General features: G+C 38.8%; 1 protein-coding gene across 1 annotated transcript in view; it reads left to right on the top strand.

The window, feature by feature from the left end:
* Nucleotides 1-20,306, top strand: part of LOC124777235 (sphingomyelin phosphodiesterase-like) — a 161,508-nt gene that overhangs the window by 72,393 nt on the left and 68,809 nt on the right. The window contains exon 3 of the mRNA XM_047252562.1: nt 6,351-6,518. Within this exon, the coding sequence (XP_047108518.1) occupies nt 6,351-6,518 (168 nt within the window). The remainder of the gene's footprint in view (nt 1-6,350; nt 6,519-20,306) is intronic.

The raw sequence follows: 20,306 nt of genomic DNA on the forward strand, positions 1-20,306 counted from the left end.
CTGCAATTCATTCTGTGGATGTAAGGTTGTTTCTATGTTGAGGGTTTTGGAGAATGATGGTGAGGAAATTTTGGAAAATTAATAGGGGATGATTTGGGAGCAGTGAGGATCAATCACAGTTGGATATAGGAGCAAACTGAGTCACACACAGTTTAATATTGGATTTGGGTTGAGACTGATTGGTAGGGTTGATGGTGAAAAAGTATTTCCACTGCAAGTACTGGGTCATCGACAAGTCCAGGGTGGTTGAATTTGGGAGCAGGGCAGAAGATAAGGCCTTTGGAAAGGGCTGTATTTCTGTGGTACTGAGGCTTTTGGAGGAAAGTTTCATGACTATGTTTCAGTCTGTTTAGGTTCTGGATTCTTTTTCCAATTGCAAGCATTGCTGTTGCCAAAAACCTGTTCTCTGTCATTATGTTTTGAAGAATGGTTCTTATCCTTTCATTGTTGAGAAATAATGCTAGGTTCAACTATTGTAAGAGTACTTCTTGTAATTAACCTCATTAGTTCACATAACTGGGGAAATGTGTCTAGATCCAAGTTGTTGTCTAGTAGAAGCTGCAGCATTGCAACGGCAACACTTGCACATTGAAAGTCTTTTCTGCTGTAGAGTTCCTGTATCTCTGTTCTCAGTTGCAACTTCAATAACCATGGGTACTTTTCAACAGTAATGTCAAGTTCTCTCTCAGGAAAACCTGTTGAAAGTAGAGAAAATGAACTCACATCTAACAATTTTGATGCCACAGGGTGATTCGTGAATGAAAATCTTTCATTTGTATGGCTTATTATGGCATCACAGACTTTCTTTGCACCTGCTACTTTATTTTCTTTTCTTTTGAATTTGTTCTTCACAAGATAATGAAATGGCAGTATTTCTTATTTCTGTAATTGTATCTTCAAATGCCAATAAATATTGTCTAACGGTTTTTGCTTCAAGATGCCAATGTTGTAGCTTCTGGAGAGTATGTCTGCATTTGGCATGATCCAATGGAAAATTTCTAGCCAAAATAAGAACTCAAGGTCATTCATACTGGAGAGGAGACCATAAATTTCTCATATGGTTTTTTCATCTGCATAATCAGAGAGGATCATTTCTTTTAAACACTTGATGAGACTTTCCTTGTCCTCTTTATCTGTGGGTTGATTGTATGACAGTTAAACACCTATCTTATAGCTGCTAACCATGGTAGTCTGGTCTGCACAACTCTGTCTAGCACACTTGTTCTGTGTGATGACCAGAAGAAAAAAACTGGAAAGCCGGAGACATTAGAGAAAATATTCTAACAGATTTGTTTATAGATTGTTTATAGAATTGATGAGCATAGCAGTGAACATAATAAGCCCTACGATACATGTGCTTAATCCTTGCCTGAACACCATTAATGCCTCCACTCATAACAGTAAGACCATCATAGTACTGTGTGATCACTTTTTCCTTCTTTCCATTTGCATGTTTTTGGGATTGAGAATTAATTGCCTTAAATAATGTCTCAGAATCCTGTGCATAAGGGCTAATGAAGCCCCATAATCTCTCCACAACAGAGCCATGAAGTTCATATCTACACACAGTCATCAATTGTTGCATGGTAAAGAGCGTACAATCCAGAAGTTCATTTTGAATAGTTTTAGATGTACCTTTAAACACAGTTGCAATTTCTAAGTGTTCCTCCACTGAGCTGTCAATAGCACTTAGTAAATTTATAAGCCCATGAAATACTCCTGGGTTTCCTGAATCTTCCCACTCATTGTCACCAGGTAAAGCTAACTCAAACAACCCACAAAATTTTATGCAGTCTATTAAAGTGGAGAGGATTTGTCTATTCCTGTCCACTTGCTTGTTATGATTCCTGACTGGTTCTCTGTATACACTGTCGAGCTGAGAACTGATGTTCACTTTACCAAGCACTGAGAGTCCCGTGTTTGCATTTTTGTGTTTTTTTATTTGTTTGGACAAATGTACAAGATCTCTATGACTGTATTAGTCCACGAATCAATTTCCAGACTGAAAATCGATATGGGAAACAATACAGTGCCTGTCTTATGTTGCACCCACAGGACCACATATGCTTATTGTACACTTCTTTTTTAAATGTTCACTTAGATTTGGTAACATTCTCAATCAACAAATATTGTCGGAGGGCTCCCTAGTTCCTTTGAAGCTAAGTTTTCCTGGTAATTTAGTTTTCTGTTATCTCCTAAAACCGATTCAGCAGAACTCATCTTGAAACTACACACGAAAGCCGATTCACTGTTTTCTGTCCGTACTGTAGACCACACAGTACCTGGTCAACTACAACACAAACTGCTGTTTATGGAAATGATTAAACTCAGATAGTAATGCCTTAATGCCTACCAACACAGTCACCTGGCTACAGGTAAATGAAAACAACTATACTGGTGCACTCTCCTGTTAGGAATAAAAAAGGATTCCTGTCTGATAAAATCCCAAACTTAATATACTATAACTCGCTTAGAAGCCCACAAAATAGATTTTTCTGTCAGTATAACTATAGCATATTTTGACGTCCAATTTAATTTTACTATATGTCAAGTGAATTGGCATATCTGATGAGTGTGCTACCATCTAACGGGATTTACCCCAGCTGCCAAATGAGTGGAGTGTGCTACCATGTAGTGGCACTGTGTAGACTTGTAGTTGAGTGGTAACACCTAGCTGTGCACGCCACAACTCATGCACATTGCTTATCTGATCTGCATGTATTTGACCCATAAGGCAATTACATCATGCCAGCCATGAATGAGCAGAAGCTCCTTAAAACGTGCACAACTGACAGTGTGTTCGGGTCCATGATACCCCGTTTCATGGAGTCTAGAGGGGTAGCAAAGTGGAACAGCACAGTAAATTTAAGTGCAATGTATTTCAGATTACTGCATCTATATTACAGTTAACAGCATTCACAAAAAAATAACCAGTAAATCCACAAGGTGTCAAAATTATGGGTGTTCACTTACTCATGTGCTCTTACACAGCAGCCACAGCTGCTAGCAGCACTATCCAGTCCCCACCACGTCCATGCATGCTCTCACAGGCAGCACATCACCTTCCCCCATCCCTTCCCTGCAATCCCTTCCCATCTCCACCCCAGGCCACCTCCTCAACCCCACCACCAACCTCAGACTGCTGCTCACGTCAGACCAAGTTGCACCCTGCAGCCTCTTTACAGGCCAGAGAAAATGGCCATGTACACGTGAGTTGTGCTTGTCTGGATGTGAAAAAGGCCTTTTGGCCAAAAGCTTAAATATTTTATAGTATTTTGGTTGTAGCTGTCTGCAACTCACAGCCTCCTCTATGTGGTGAGTAGCAGGCTATCCTTTTATAATACAGTATTGTTGAAAGCATAAAACAGGTTTATCTGATAAAATCAGTTCTTATCTGAAACAGAAGAGAACCACTTGTATGAATATCAAGAGCTCAGATGGAAACTCAGTTCTAAGCAAAGAAGGAAAGCAGAAAGGTGGAAGGAGTATATAGAGGGTCTATACAAGGATGATGTACTTGAGGACAATATTATGGAAATGGAAGAGGATGTAGATGAAGATGAAAGGGGAGATACGATACTACGTGAAGAGTTTGACAGAGCACTGAAAGACCTGAGTTGAAACAAGGCCCCAGGAGTAGACAACATTCCATTAGAACTACTGACGGCCTTGGGAGAGCCAGTCCTGACAAAACTCTACCATCTGGTGAGCAAGATGTATGAGACAGGTTAAATACCCGCAGACTTCAAGAAGAATATAATAATTCCAATCCCAAAGAAAGCAAGTGTTGACAGATGTGAAAATTACCAAACTATCAATTTAATAAGTCACAGCTGCAAAATACTAGCACGACTTGTTTACGGATGAATGGAAAAAGTGGTAGAAGCCAACCTCGGAGAAGATCAGTTTGGATTCAGTAGAAATATTGGAATACATGAGGCAATATTGACCTTATGACTTATCTTAGAAGAAAGATTAAGAAAAGGCAAACCTACGTTTCTAGCATTTGACAATGTCGACTGGAATACTCTCTTTCAAATTCTAAAGGTGGCAGGGAAAAATACAGGGAGCGAAAGGCTATTTACAATTTGTACAGAAACCAGATGGCAGTTATAAGAGTCGAGGGGCATGAAAGGGAAGCTGTGGTTGGGAAGGGAGTGAGGCAGGGTTGTAGCCTCTCCCCGATGTTATTCAGTCTGTATATTGAGCAAGCAGTAAAGGAAACAAAAGAAAAATTCGGAGTAGGTATTAAAATCCATGGAGAAGAAATAAAAACTTTGAGGTTCACCAATGATATTGTAATTCTGTCAGAGACAGCAAAGGACTTGGAAGAGCAGTTGAACGGAATGGAGAGTGTCTTGAAAGGAGAATATAAGATGAACATCAAAAAAAGCAAACTGAGGATAATGGAATGTAGTCGAATTAAACTGGGCGATGCTGAGGGAATTAGATTAGGAAATGAGACACTTAAAATAGTAAATGAGTTTTGCTATTTGGGGAGCAAAATAACTGATGATGGTTGAAGTAGAGAAGATATAGAATGTAGACTGGCAATGGCAAGGAATGCATTTCTGAAGAAGAGAAATTAGTTAACATAGAGTATAGATTTAAGTGTCAGGAAGTCATTTCTGAAAGTATTTGTATGGAGTGTAGCCATGTATGGAAGTGAAACATGGATGATAAATAGTTTGGACAAGAAGAGAATAGAAGCTTTTGAAGTGTGGTGCTACAGAAGAATACTGAAGATTAGGTGGGTAGATCACATAACTAATGAGGAGGTATTGAACAGAATTGGGGAGAAGAGGAGTTTGTGGCACAACTTGACTAGAAGAAGGGACCGGTTGGTAGGACATGTTCTGAGGCATCAAGGGATCACAAATTTAGCGTTGTAGGGCAGCATGGAGGGTAAAAATCATAGAGGGAGACCAAGAGATGAATACACCAAGCAGATTCAGAAGGATGCAAGTTGCAGTAAGTACTGGGAGATGAAGAAGCTTACACAGGATAGGGTAGCATGGAGAGCTCCATCAAACCAGTCTCAGGACTGAAGACCACAACAACACACTTCTTCTATGTCACTAATGTCAGTTTTTATCTCTTTACATTGTTGTGTCCATCTTTCAATTTGCTCCCCTAGCTGGGCACTGATCACATCTGTTCTTTGTTTACATTCTCTGCTCAGATGCCAGTCAGTTGCTGCCACCAATTCATTGTTTTGGTCAGGTTTTGCGGTAAAGCTTTCTCTTATGTTTTCCTTCTGTTTTCACCACGTTCTGGAGTAAGATCTTCACTTAATTGCTTATTATTTTCCTCTAAGCAACTACAGTCTCCCTTTCTTTGCTTGTTACTTTTCTCAAATTTTTCCGGAAGATCTACCTCCAGTTGCTTACCATTTTCTACCAACTGCATGACCATGGAAAACGAGTATGGGTTTGGCCAACCTCTCTATTGCCTGGGCGTATATAGTTTTGGGAGCAAATCTGTACTCATACTTCTTACTTTTACTAACAGTCTACATTCCCAATCCTAGAAACTGCTAACATTTCACCACTGATGTCTACCTTTAACATCATCCATCTGTATCAACATTGAATCTATATCATGATTAATGCTCGGTTATATCCTACAAGTGCAATATTCAGTGCTTAGAAGCACACCAAGCAGATAGTCAAGCAATAGAATATAAAAGATAGTTTGCTTTTACATATACAAACTTGTGCCATAACAGTAGAGATTTACACAGCAATTTAAATTCAAAAATAGCACACCGCCAAACAAAATTACGCAAAATTATAAAAAAAAGTGCAGTTAATTAAATTCCGTTTCTTGTTACTATTCAAACTATTATTAATCAGAATTGCATTTATTAAATAGGCCTGTGAAATATTTGTTCATTTCATTTGGGGTGCTGTTGTTTTGTTATGCAGTTAAGCCACAATCACACATGCATCTAAGGTGGCAACAGTTCAGGGCATACCATAAAGGCACTGTGAGTTACCATTCACACAGGATGCCACAAATACCAAATAGTGGCACAGTTTTCAATATGGTGTGAGCTGAAATCATATGGCTTGGCTGAGAGCACTTGCAACATTACGAATTACCACAAAACATATATACAGTGGACATAATTTTACTCAATATAAAAAACAGAAAAGTGCATTTACAGTATGAGCTCTCATATACACTTGAAAATATTTGAATTGCAGAAGATATCCAGTAATAAATTTCAAAAAATTAATGTATGTTGTTGTTTTCCATGGATAGAAGTGTAATAGTAGAGGCAAGCTCAGTAATTGCTGTAATAAATAAAACACTGCTTGTTATTCTTCCTATACTCTGATTTACAGGACCAGTTGACCACTTGTGTCCTCTGCGATGTGGTTTTGAATGCAGTATTGGCGTATTACAAGAATGGGAAATCTAAAGATGAATTACAAGCTTTAGTCTTGGATGCTTGCGTCACACTCAACATACAGACTGAGGAGGTCTGCAGTGGCCTCATTGAGGGCAATATTGTAAGTATACAAACATTTTAGAAATATTGCAGATATATTATCTCTTGTGAAAATCACACATCCATGGACAAACCATCAGAAACATATACAATTTATCCTACAAATTATTGTTAGTAAGTTTGTGGCAAACAGAATGACATTAATTGCAAGTTAGTATTTCATGAAACTGTCCTAACAAAGAAGGCAAAGAAGGAATTGGCAAGGAAGGAAATAATGTTGAAGTAGTGCAGGATATAGTGGTAGAGTATATACAAGCGGTGCTAAGTGGCATATATTTACTGTAAATGTCAAAATGTAGTTTCAGTGTAAACAGATGAGTTAGCCGAATCTCGGCAATTGCAGTTGTTAGCATTTATTTATTTATTTATTTGATTAGCCATCCGTAGACATTTTGCAATGTATGGATGTTGTCAGTTTGGATACAGTGATTTTTGCAGATACATTGACACTTTTATATGCATTTACAGAGTATACAAATACAATGACATTTATCACTTAAATTACATTCAAACAATTAAATATTTACTTATTGTTTAGAAACAGTGTTCCTGAAAATATAGTTTAAGGGTTTTCTGTAACAGTACATGTTGTTAATTTCTTTGATGTCCTGTGCAGCTTGTTATACATTTACAGAATATACAATACAATGTCATTATGTCACTTAAATTACATTCAAACATTTAAATATTCACTTACTGTGTAAAAACAGTGTTCCTGAAAATACAGTTTAAGAGTTTTTCTGAAACAGTACATGCTGTTAATTTCTTTGATTTCCTGTGGCAGCTTGTTATACAATTTTACACCCTGATACAAGAAACTTTTTTGGGTCTTATGCTTGTTTCTCCTATCTAGATGAAGGCAGTGGCTTGTTCTTGTGCTATAGCTGTGTAAAATGCTGTTTGTACTATAATTCACTATATTTTTCTTTATATATACTATAGTGTGGAACATAAATAAACAGGGAACAGTTAGAATACCAAGTATTTTGAATAGTTCTCTGCAGTGAGCCCACTTACTGCTTTTAGTTATAATTCTCACTGCTCTCTTCTGCACTTTAAAAACTGTTTGTAAGTTGAGTACATTATTTCCCCAGAAAATTATCCCATAGCTTATGACTGAATGTACATAGCTAAAATATACAGTTCTTAGACATTCATCGCTGCATACTGAGGAGAGAACTCTAAGTGCGTAACACGTTGTAGATATCTTTTTTGTGAGTTTTTTAACATGTTCACTCCACCTAAGCTGGCTGTCAATATGCAACCCTAGGAATTTTGTGGTGGGCACTTCGTCTACAGAGGTGTTATGTAGCTTTAACTTTAGGGGACTGTTTTTTCTGTTTATTCTAAAGCGTATGCTATTTGTTTTCTTAATATTTAAGGTCACTTTATTCTCTGTAGACCATTTGTAGACATCTTTCAGTGATTCATTACAATTTTCCAACATTTGTGCTGATGTCTCACTGGTGATTATAATATTGCTGTCATCGGCAAACAATATCTTCTCTCCATGTCGGATATATTGTGGAAAGTCATTTATATAAATCAAGAACAACACCGGACCCAGCACATTTCCCTGAGGGACCCCAATATTAATATGCTGTGGATCTGACAGGTGTTTTTCTATGAACTTTGATCTACTGGAGACATGCGAGATCTCTACCCACTGTACTCTATTTTTAAGGTATGAATGGAACCATTTGTTGATTACCCCTCTTACTCCTAGTGCTTCTAACTTAAGTAATAGATTCTGGTGGTCAACTGTATCAAAGGCCTTTGACAGGTCAAGGAATATGCCAGATACATAGTTGCCTTCATCCAGTGCTTCTAGAACCACTTTAGTGAAATGTGCTATTGCCATTTCTGTATCTCTGCCTGGTCTGAAACCAAATTGGTCATTTGAAAGAAGGTTGTATTTGTTTAGATAGCTCATAAGTCTGTTCTTCATTATGGACTCTATTATTTTGGAAAATGATGACAGTAGGGCAATTGGCCTGTAGTTGTCAATGTTTTCTACATCATCTTTTTTGTGTAGAGGTAAAATTTTTGCATGTTTCAGATAATCAGGGAAACAACCGGCTTTGAAAGATTCATTTATGATATTGGTTAGGGGGGCTTTGATACTATTTATGCATTTTTTCAGCACAGACATTGGAATTTCATCTAAACCTGCTGAATTTTTGCTCTTTAATTTCCTTACCACATTACATACTTCTTCCTCAGCAGTGGGTAGCAATACCATTGAATTTGATGTATATTCCCGTGTTCGTGGATTATGAGATTTTGAAAAATTTTCCTGTAACTTTGTAGCTATACTACTAAAGTAAGAATTAACAAAGTTTGCTAGTTCTTTTGGGGTACTTGTTAGGTTTTCTTTGTTCCTGATTTGGGTGTTTATTTGCCTTTGTGTTGCTGTTCCTGTCTCTTGTTTCACTATAGTCCATGTAGCTTTACTTTTATTTTTAGCTAGATTTATTAGTCTATCATTGGCCTTTTTTTTTGCAACATTGAGCACCTTCCTATAGATTTTTTTGTAGTTTCTGTAGTAATGAAGAAAATCTGGATCACTGTTGTTGTTTTTTATAGAGTTTAGGTATTTAAAAGTTTGGGCAGATTTTCTAATTCCTGTGGTAATCCACTTATTTTTGGTGGATGTTCCAGTAGAACTTAGTGCTTTGGGGAAGGATTCTTCGAATATTATCATCATCCAGAGAATCATTTTACCATAGATATACATACCCACAGGATAATAAATATTTTGAGTCATTTCATTTCACTGAGGATCCACTATTTTGATGAATGCCATAAAATATTATACTAACAGTGTTAAAGCTTTGTTCACATATCAGATGAAAGACCTAGGTGCTCTAAAATAGAGAAAGGAATTCAACAAGGAAGTGCCTTGTCATCACTAGTATTTATTATAGTTATGGGCCAAATCTTTGAATCCATTAAGAAAAGCTTTAGAAATAAAATTAATGAGAACCATAAATCAGAAAATTGAGAAAGACAAGATCAAAAACAAAATACAGAGGTCAACTGTTATCAGACAAGTCACTACTCAGTCTAACAGTCACTCACACACTGTGCTCCATAGATCACATCATGAATGGGAATCTGTAGGGACGTGGGACAAGTCAAGTTACACATTAACAGTCAGAAGCAGCCCCTGATGCTTCTGTAAAGTATACTAACCACACATTATGGCTTGTAATAATCTACCCACATGGAGAATTATAAAAATTATATCTAATTTACTTTACATGTGTTTATGTATGTTTGAGGCAAACATGTGTTTATGTATATTTGGAAAATGCCACTATTTCTCCTCTTATACTATTCAGCTACTGTTAGATCTAATTCTTTGAAAAAAACATTTCTGTAACTTTACATGTCAACTATTAAAAGTGGTTAGTTTATAGTTGGTGTGTGGTGGAGTGTGATGTCTGTGGCTGGCTGTGACAAAACCTAAATGAAATATTACTATTTGCAGAATGGTGAAGCCAATTTACAGCAGACTATGTTATATGAATTTAGTATCAGCTGGCCTAAATTAAATGACTGAAAGAAATTATCAGTGCAGCTACCCAACTATCTCATTGAAAAGTTAAATAAGAAGCTAGGCGTCATTATAAAAACCCACATCTGACAGCATATTACTACTTCTTTTGGGGGAAGTATAGTCTTAGTTTACTTATGGCTTTAAGGTGTTCATTATTGTCAGTGAAACTATTGCTTCCTTCAGCAGCATTTAAAATAGATCACTTAAATCTTCAGCAAAAAACGTAAGACATTTGCTGAATCATGACTTGCACTTTAGTAGTGCTTGAGATGGCAGGCGAGAAAACTGGTAAAACTACATGGTTAGACAAGATGTAAAATTTTAGATTGAAACATATGTTTCCATGAAAACTGGCATCAAAATACAGAAATAACATCCTAACATTAACATTTGCTAGTGCCTGATTTACTCATAAAATAACATTTAATTGAAACCTGATAGATGGCAAAAGGCTTCTCTTGGTCAAATCACACGTGAAATTCAAGGAAGGGAAAGGATGGGTTAGCACACTCACAAATGGATTCACATAGAAAAAATTAAAGATACAAAGAAATTAGACCATCATTGCACACACACATTTGTGACAAAGAAATCTGTACCAGCTAATGTGATGTTGACAATAAATAAAGCCAGTGGTAATATTGGATGTACTAAATGATCCAAAAATATTCAAATGTAAAAACAAAAGACAAAGTCCATGTGGTTGAGTAATTTATCAAAGGTAGCAAGCATGCTAATTATCATAAAGAGTTGAAAATTGACTAAGTAACCAACATATGTTTGAAAAAGATTAAGAGAAATTCAGTGGTGCAGGTGAAGTAATGAATAGGAAAAGCTGAGCACTCAACTTGTTCACAGTGACGCGTGGTTCACCTCTGAACAAAGCAAGTTTCAGAAACACAGAAAATTCAAGATTAATTTCAATTGGACAAGCAGTTTAAGCACAGACTATTCATTGCTATGAAAGATTATGAATGGAAACCAGGAAAGATGGAGCTGGAGGCTCAATGAATGAATTATAAACACATGAGACCAAAAGATAAAGCACACAGATAAAGTATATAGGGAAAACTTGAATAAATATTGAGCTATTGCAAGAAAAATAATACATGCATGCAAGGACACAGTTACATACAAATTCATGCTAGAGAAAGAAACATTTATTTATTTATTTTTTGTTTGACTCTAGTTGGTGATTTTCAGCTCAGAGTATTGGGTGCGTTATACAATTTTATACATGCATAAAATGTAGGGAAAAACAAGATTACATTTTATAGGCATATATGATATTATTACATATCTTCTGTTACAATATAACAGCTAATATTCAATTTGATATTTAATATTCACTCATACTGTATATACATTTCTCATAAGACACACTTTTAAACAACTTTTAAATAAATTTATTTCCTTTACTTCCTCAATTGCTTTGGTAACTTGTTAAAAAATCTATTGAATGCTTCATGCACTCATTGTCAGTTTTAGATTTTGCTGTCTTGTGTAATTATTTTCCTTTCCTCGTATCAAATGGTCATGTACATCTTTATTTAGGAGGTGTTTGTCTTATTCTCACTGCCATAATATTCTAATATATGTACAGTGAATACACTGCCATAATTTTATGGAGTGCAAAAGCTTATCTACAAATTTGTCTGGGTGGTATTATTGCTATAAATCTTACTGCTCTTTTATGAATTTTAAATATTCTTTATAAGTAACAATATTGTGCACTTCACCATATGTGAAATTTTTAGGACAGATGTGGTAACCAGATCCATAGTATATTGTCCTGAGTACTTTATCATGCACAGTTTTTGCTGTTTTGTGCATGAGGAAAATCTGTCTTTATCTTTTATCACAGCATCTCTATGTGCCCCCTCCCCCCCCCCCCCCCCCCCCTCCCATGTCAGATGCTTATCTATTATAGTTCCCAAAAATTTTGTGCTACTTACTTTTCTAACCACCTCACTATTTAATTTAATAATTATATTATACATTTCACTTTGGTTTGGAGCATGAGATAAAGTGTTTTAGATTGATTTATAAAAAGTGTGCCTTGTACTAAGTATTTTGTAAGTTTCTTCTTTATGTATTCTGGGAAATCACCTACATGGAGAATAAAGAGTACTGGCCCAAGCATACTGCCTTGTGGTACACCATATCTGACAGTTTTTAATTAAGGTCTATAATTAATTGTGTTTCCCCCACTAGTATGTCTGATTTCTGTGCACTGTTTCCAATTCATGATGTGCAATTTGACTATATCATAGCATGTCCTTGAAATTCCAAACTGATAGAGTTCTTCCATTATCCTGGAATGGTTTATGTAGTCAAATACTTTGGATGGGTCCTTGAAGATCCTGCAAGAGTTCTGTTGCCTGTCAAGTGATTTTCCTTCTCTGAAACCATGTTGCAATAAATTTATTATTTTAAATTTGTTAATAAACTTCTATTCTGTATTATCATTTCACATATTTTAGCAAAATTGAGATGAGTGATATTGGCCTATAGTTCTGTAATTCACCTCTGTTTCTTTTCTTAAATACTGGCTTTACTTTACTTGCTTTTAATGAATCTGGAAATGTATCTTCCTCTACTGCAGCATTCAGCATGTGTTAATGGTTTCAGTATACTTTCCCTGCAGTGAACAAGTAATACATAAAACCGAAACAAATAACACAAATGTGGCTTTATGCATAAACCTCTGAACAACAAGGAAATAAGCATCTCAAGACTCCAGGCATAACAAGATGAAAGAATCATACAGAAGGTGCAACATAAGTGATACACAGAGCAACTGATGTGAGCAGTACAAACTATAAGAACATAGTGAGAGTGAGTCAGCAGTGCTCCATGTGTACATGGATGTGAGTCGCGAGTAGAAACTGTGAGTTCAACTAGTGCCAATGCACACTTTAGAATGTGAGGAAACAAGGAAAATGCATCCGCAACCAAGAGCCAATAGAAATTCAAGAAGGGAGTTTCAAAGTCCACATGAATGTATTCCCATGGCTGGCATGGAGTGGACCAGGGGGCCAGAAGTGCTCTGGGAGCTGCCTGTCATCAGACACACTGCTCACAAACTGCAACAAAATGGACTAATTCATCATCAATCTCTGGCCAACAAACAAGTCTCCTAGCTAACAGTTTAGTGTGTGAAATTCTGAAATGGCCTTGGTGGAGAGGCTTCTCTGGGAGACAGGTCTTCTACAGACAACAGAAAAACACTGTCAAAAACAGAGAGGTGATACCATAAGGAAAAATAATTGTGCCCCGGGTCCAAAGCCTGATCTGGGGTTTATTTGACCAGCCTTGTTGAACAAACCGATACAGCTGGTAGAGAACCAGGTTGGTGGCAATGACAGCTACTATGTGCAATATCGCAAATGGGAAACCCTTCACTGTGGGCTGCATTTCAGTATCTCGATGGAAGCAAAGCAATTCATCATGAACAAAGTCAAGATCAGGACCCACAGGAAAGCAGGACAAGGTCCCACATTGACATGTTTAGATGTATATCAAAAATTGATTTCGTACTTGTAGTAAGACAAGAATAGTGCCCAGCACTGGAGATGGTGTGCTGCCTGGTAAGAGCCTCTTTTTCCACCTGAGAGTTACACCATTGGGCTGGAGTGAGAGATTTAAAATGAAAGCAACAGATTGTTCAGAGCCTTTGGCATATCAGTGCACAAAGACCACCCCAAGTCCTTATTGTGTGGTGCCAGTCATCAAAACTACTTAGCTAAAAAAGGGAGCAAGAGTAGTATTGATTTTAGCACTTTTAAAAGCATGTTCACAATCTGGGCTCCATCAAAAAGGTACATTCTTGCACAATATGGCATGTAACAGGTGGACCAATGTAGCCACCCTCAGCAGGAATTTACAGTAGTAGGCTATCTTCCTTATGAAGGCCTGAAGCCCCTTCATGGGCAAGGGGCAAGGTAGAGATGTAACGGCAGAGATGTGGTCTGGTAGAGGCTGAACCCCATTCCACAAGACCTCAACTCCAAGTAAACCATAGAAGGTTAAAAAAACTGAGGTTTTGTGAAGTTAAACTGTAAGCCTGCAGACTGTAAGACAGAAAACAAAGTGCCCAAAGTTTACAAGTGATTGGCTGTAGAGGAGCCCATGCTAAAAATATTATCCAGATAATTAATGCAACCCAGGACAGGCATAGTCAGTTGCTCTAAAAATCTTTGGAAAATAGTAGGGGCTTTAGCCACACCAAAAGGAAGGTGCAAGTATTGTTAGAGACCAAAATGAGTATTCAACCAGAACTTGCTATAGACTCGGGAGAGGATACATATCCATGACTGACAGTAATACTGAAGTCGCCACAGAGGCAATGTTTCCCTGATGGCCTCCAAACTACAACCAGTGGAGATGACCATTCACTAGTCATAACAGGTTGCACCACCCCTGCAGATTAAATTCTGTCCAATTAAGTTTTCACTTGATCTATCAAGGTGACAAGAGTAGGACGTACGCAACAAAAATGAAGCCATGCTGTGAATTTCAAGGAAATATGAGCAGAAAAATCCCTAGCATGCCCTATACCATAAAAAAAAAAAACAAATCCAAAAACTCCTCACACAGTGTTTCCAATTGAGAATATGGTACCTGAATGGGCACAAGGCGAACTGCATTGGTGACAGAAAATGCAAATGCTTGAAATATGTACATCCTGAACAAGTTCTCAATATTGGCATCAAAAGCCTCAAATACATAATGGAATGAACCACTGCCTTGTAAGAGGCAGATGCTGTAAATTTTCCCCACAGTGCAATGTTCTGTTTGTTATAACTGACAAAGTTGCACATGACTGGTGTCAATGGTGGCAATACTAAACTGATGTAGGTTTGAGAATGCATAAAGTCACTGCAGCACCTGTAGCTGGAGCACCTGGTGAAAAACACTTAACTCAATAAACAACTTGGGAGAATCACAACCATTGGAGTCACGAAGTTTACGTCCAGGTCCTTCTGCAAAAAATACATGGATGCAATATGGTCTTTCTTCTAGCAAGCATTACAAGTAGCCCAGCACTTAGGGCATGCTAAATGTTTGCACTTAGGGCATGCTAAATGTTTGTGCTGAACAAAACTGGAAGGACAAGGTGGAAACAGAGAACACTGACACTGGTGCTGTGGCAGACACAGCTGCTTGGGCCGTCTTTGGTCGGCTGAGTGCTGGGCCCACATGTTTACCGCCACTACTGCTACTTCCCTGTGCAAGCTATCTGTCATCCTAGTGGGCACATCTTGTGACACTACTGCCACATTGCCCCACACTCCAATCTGGCCACTCGCTGCTTGAGAAATTTCAGAAGATTATGCTATTTGCAAAACTTCTACCAATGGGGGTTTTTCACAGAGGAAAACCTTCTGGTGCACTTCTTTGTCTAGCGCTAAACAGATAATTGTGCTGCACACCATAAAACCTGCATAAGAGTCATTAAGGACATAAGTAATGAATTGACACTTACAGCTAGGCCCGTGAAGTTCAGCTGCTCAGGCCCTGTATGACTGGTTTGGTTTCTTGTGGCATCAGTAGAATTCAATTCATGCTGCTATGACAGACATTCATTTGTTATGGTACTTGGACAATAAATTGCACATGTGACCAAAAGTAAAAATTGCCATTTCTTGTAAAGTATCAAGTTGACACAATAATTGATACACCTTGGGTGGAATCCATGAGAAGAATAAGGCTTTTTTTTTCAAATTCAGGTCTGTCATGTTGAAAGCCAAAAAATTGCTATCAGAGTCTTTTTCACAAGCGTCCCAATTCTCAGTTGAATCATCATATTGAGGAAAAGTGGGTGGATAGACCGGTGGAATGGTACCCTGTCTGTTGATGGAAGCTGACAAAGTATATGCCTTTATTGGTAAACCTCTGAACACTAACGGAAATAAGCCTCTCATGACTTCATACATAAAAAGACAAAAGAATCATATAGATGGTGCAACATAAGCAATTCAGAGTAAAACTGATGTTAGTGGTACTAGCTAAAATAACTTAGTGAGTGTGAGTCAGCCCTGCTCTGTGTGTGTGTAGGTGTGAGTCACCATAGACAGAGTGGCAGAGACCATGCCATGTGCACACTTCCTACAGGTGGCCTCTAGTGGCTGGCCTGTGCTGATACAGTTGGCGGTTTATTTAAGTACATGGTGACACTACATTTGGTGCACTCACACTTATATGTACTAGTAGCAGGATATGGCAATCCCTACATTCCTTTATGAGATGTGATGTAACACCACTTAAGCCAGATGACTATTTGACTTTTAGTTTCCTTATTAGGTTTTAAATGTATGTATTGGTTGTTCAGATGAATCCAGTTGTGTGGATTATATGTGGGAATTTTGGCATTTTACTTTCTTCATTCGTTTTCAAACATAAACGAAGCATCTCAAGGTAGGTCACACTTCCACATATCAAAGTTACAGTGGAACAAAGCAAGCCCCTCAAAAAATCATGAAAATCCTACCATTTGTACTCTAAATAAATCATGAAACATGAATCTGAAAATAAAACTGCAAAAGAAAATGATTAAATACTTCAGTTAGGCTGAAGACTTACACATATCATCATGATTCTAAGTTCCTATCTCATGCTTAACTGATGAAGTTCACTCACCAAATCCCAGCAGCAGAGTGCCCACGCATGCTTACTGACCAACAAATCACCCAGATAAACAGAAGTGATCCAAGGTGGCCCTTGCACCACCAACCAAACAACAGTCACATGAGTTATGCAGAGAGGACAAACCTCTTTGCCTCAATGTTGGTCATACTGTCACCCTGCGGACAGAAAACAATACCTAACACCTGGGAAATTGCAAGAAGACAAGGACATTCACTCACTCTTCCATGTGAGAGAGGAGGGGAAGGATAGAATGCAGGAATGTAAGACACAAGCAATATAAAACAGAGGTGTGGATTACATGGGGAACAGTGGATAATAGTTTTTTGGATCATTAGACTTCTGACTGGTTTGATGCAGCCTGCCACAGATTCTTATCCTGTGTCAACCTCTTCATCTTAGAGTAATACTTGCTATCTACGAGGAGTTCTCCTATATTCTAGTTTTCCCACAGTCCATACAATGCTGAGTTCCAAACGTACATTCCCAGAAATTTATTTCTCAAATTAAGGCCTATGTTTGATACTAGTAGACTGCTCTTGGCAAGGAAGGCCCTTTTAGCTAGCGCTAGTCTGCTTTTTATGTCACCCTTGTCCATGTGTCATGGGTTATTTTGGTACATAGGTAGCAGAATTCGTTAAAACTTCATCTACTTCGTGATCATCAATCCTGATGTTAAGTTTCTCATTGTTCTCTTTTCTGCTTATTCTCGTTACTTTTGTCTTTTTTTTATTTATGCTCAGTCCATATTCCATACTGTCACAAATAATAGCTTTTGGCCAGTAGGGCCTGCGTCAGAATTAGATCTCAAACACACACATACACACTCATGCAAATGCAACTCACACACACGACTGCAGTCTCAGGCAACTGAGGCCACACTGCGAGCAACAGCAACGGTGCATGATGGGAGTGGTGACTGTATGGGGATAAGGAGGGGGCTGGGGTGGGGAGAGGGAGGGATAGTAGGCTAGGCATGGCGGACGGTGACATGCTGTTAGGGAGTGTGGAGGGATGAGGTGGAAAGAGGGTAGGGCATCTATGTGCAGTTGGGAGGTTAGACAGAGGAAGCAGTGAGGTGGGTGGGGGGATAGCAGAAAAGAAGAGACGTAAAAAGACTGGGTGCAATGGAATATTGAGGGCTGTGTAGTGCTGGAATGGGAACAGAGAAGGGGCTGGATGGGAGAGGACAATGACTAATGGAGGTTGAGGCTAGGAGGGTTACGGGAACATAGGTTATATTGCAGGGAAGGTTCCCACCTGCGCAATTCAGAAAAGCCAGTGTTGGTGGGAAGGAGCCATATGGCACATGCTGTGAAGCATCACTAAAATGAAGGATGTCATGTTTGGAAGCATGCTCAGCAACAGGGTGTCCACTTGTTTCTTGGCCACAGTTTGTCGGTGGCCATTCATGCGGACTGAGAGCTTGATTGTTGTCATGCCGACATAGAATGCAGCACAATGGTTGCAGCTTAGCTTATAGATCACATGATGGTTTCACAGGTAGCACTGCCTTTGATGGGACAGCTGATGTTTGTGACCAGACTGGAGTAGGTGGTAGTGGTAGGATGTATAGGACACGTTTTGCATCTAGGGGTATGAGCCTTGAGGTAAGGGTTTGGGAGCAGGCACTGTGTAGGGATGGACTGGTATATTGTGTAGGTTCGGTGGATGGTGGAACACCACTGTGGAAGGGTGGGAAGGATAGTTGGCAGGAGATTTATCATTTTAGGGCATGACCAGAGGTAGCTGAAAACCTGGCAGAGAATGTAATTCAGTTGCTCCAGTCCTGGGTGTTACTGAGTTAGAAGGGGATGAGAGATCATTAATGTACACAAGAAAAAGCAATGGCCCTAAGATGGATCCTTGTGGTACACCACATGCAATCTCTTCCAATTCTGATGATGACTGATGACTTTATTCATTAGTCCCTTGCACTGACACACTTTGTTTCCTGTTAGCAAGTTATGACTTGAATCATTTTGCAGCACTGCCCGTAGCACCATAGAATTCTAATTTATTTAAAAGGATGTTGTGGTTCACACAGTCAAATGCCTTTGACAAATCACTGGTTCACACAATCAAATGCCTTTGACAAATCACAGAAAATACCTGCTGCTTGTAATTTGTTATTTAATGAATTAAGTACATTTTCACTGTAGATGTAAATAGCCTTCTCGATATCAGAACCCTTCAGAAATCCAAACTGTGTTCTTGATAATATGTTATTTGTGGTCAGATGGTTGAGCAGCTGCCTGTACATCATTTTTTTCTAAAATTTTTGAGAATGCTGGCAAAAGTGAAATTGGTCTGTAGTTTGATGGTATCTCTTTATCCCCTTCTTTGAATAGAGGCTTAACATCTGCATATTTTAGCCGGTCAGGCATATGTACAGTCTGCTAGCTCCCTGCATGTTCGTCTATCTGAAAGAGTCCATGATCACACAAATGTCCAAAAACGGTTTGAAATGTTGTCTGATGTGGTTGGTGTTTGTGAGGGTACTTGTTTCAGTATAGCCATGCTGCCTCTCAACCGTTTCCATCTTGTTCCCAAAATGAACATCAGACCATTCTGGTGCTTACAATATGCTGCATCAATCACACACGCTACAACATATAAGGAACATATGGCACACAGTCAGGAGGACTGCCATTTGTCAGTGCCATCTTCTGTGGCAACAATGCATTTCCAGACACTGGTACACAGGACCTTTCTCCCTCCATTCCCATTCAAGAATCCAACCCTGCAGTTAGCCGGTTTTATTAATGTGCACCTTGTATCTCTGTCTCTGTCTCTCTCTCTCTCTCTCTCTCTCTCTCTCTCTCTCTCTCTCTCTCTCTCTCTCGCTCTCTCCCGTCCCTCTTTTCAGTCTCACTGAAAGAAATACCTGAAAGTGTCACTCTGTAAATGAATGCTCAAACACTGTATTTTGACATGCACAGTAGTTCCAGCATAATATGACATGAAAGCAGGAGACAGAGGTGGGGCGTCATTCTCACAGGTATCAGTGGAGGTCATACTGTCCATCTGTGATGCATAAACTCACTGCCGCTGTCCCAGGAAACCCTCTTAAATTGGCCTGTATCATCCTATGAATCTCACAGGCATGGTGGTAGTCATGACTGAGTGTCTCCATGCATTATCAGCATCCCATTGTGGAGCGCTGGTGTTCATTTTGTTATTCCTGTGCAAGGATGGCTTGTTATGCCTCTTCTGTATGTCCCCGTAGCAAGAGACAACACTGACCATGATGTGCTATCACATGACAGCTGTCAGCTGGCCAAGTGTGATGACACATCCTGCATATCTCTCACAGAATTGGTGCATGAGAGGACGTGTCATGTAATGGTATGCCTCCTTGGAGCACCAGTCATGTTGGATGTCACTACCAATTTGGACTGATTTCACACAGATCAAGTGATAGTGAGTCTTGCATCTTTGTCTTGCTGAAAGCACAAGTGACCAGTCCGTGCTCCTACACTACCTGGAATGCTTGACAGTTGTGCCAGTGACCTGTCACAACCACTTACATGCACACCCCAGCTGTCTCACCAAAACTCAGTTTCATCAACCCTAGTG

Source organism: Schistocerca piceifrons, chromosome 2 (genome assembly GCF_021461385.2).
Source record: "Schistocerca piceifrons isolate TAMUIC-IGC-003096 chromosome 2, iqSchPice1.1, whole genome shotgun sequence".
NCBI lineage: Eukaryota > Metazoa > Arthropoda > Insecta > Orthoptera > Acrididae > Schistocerca > Schistocerca piceifrons.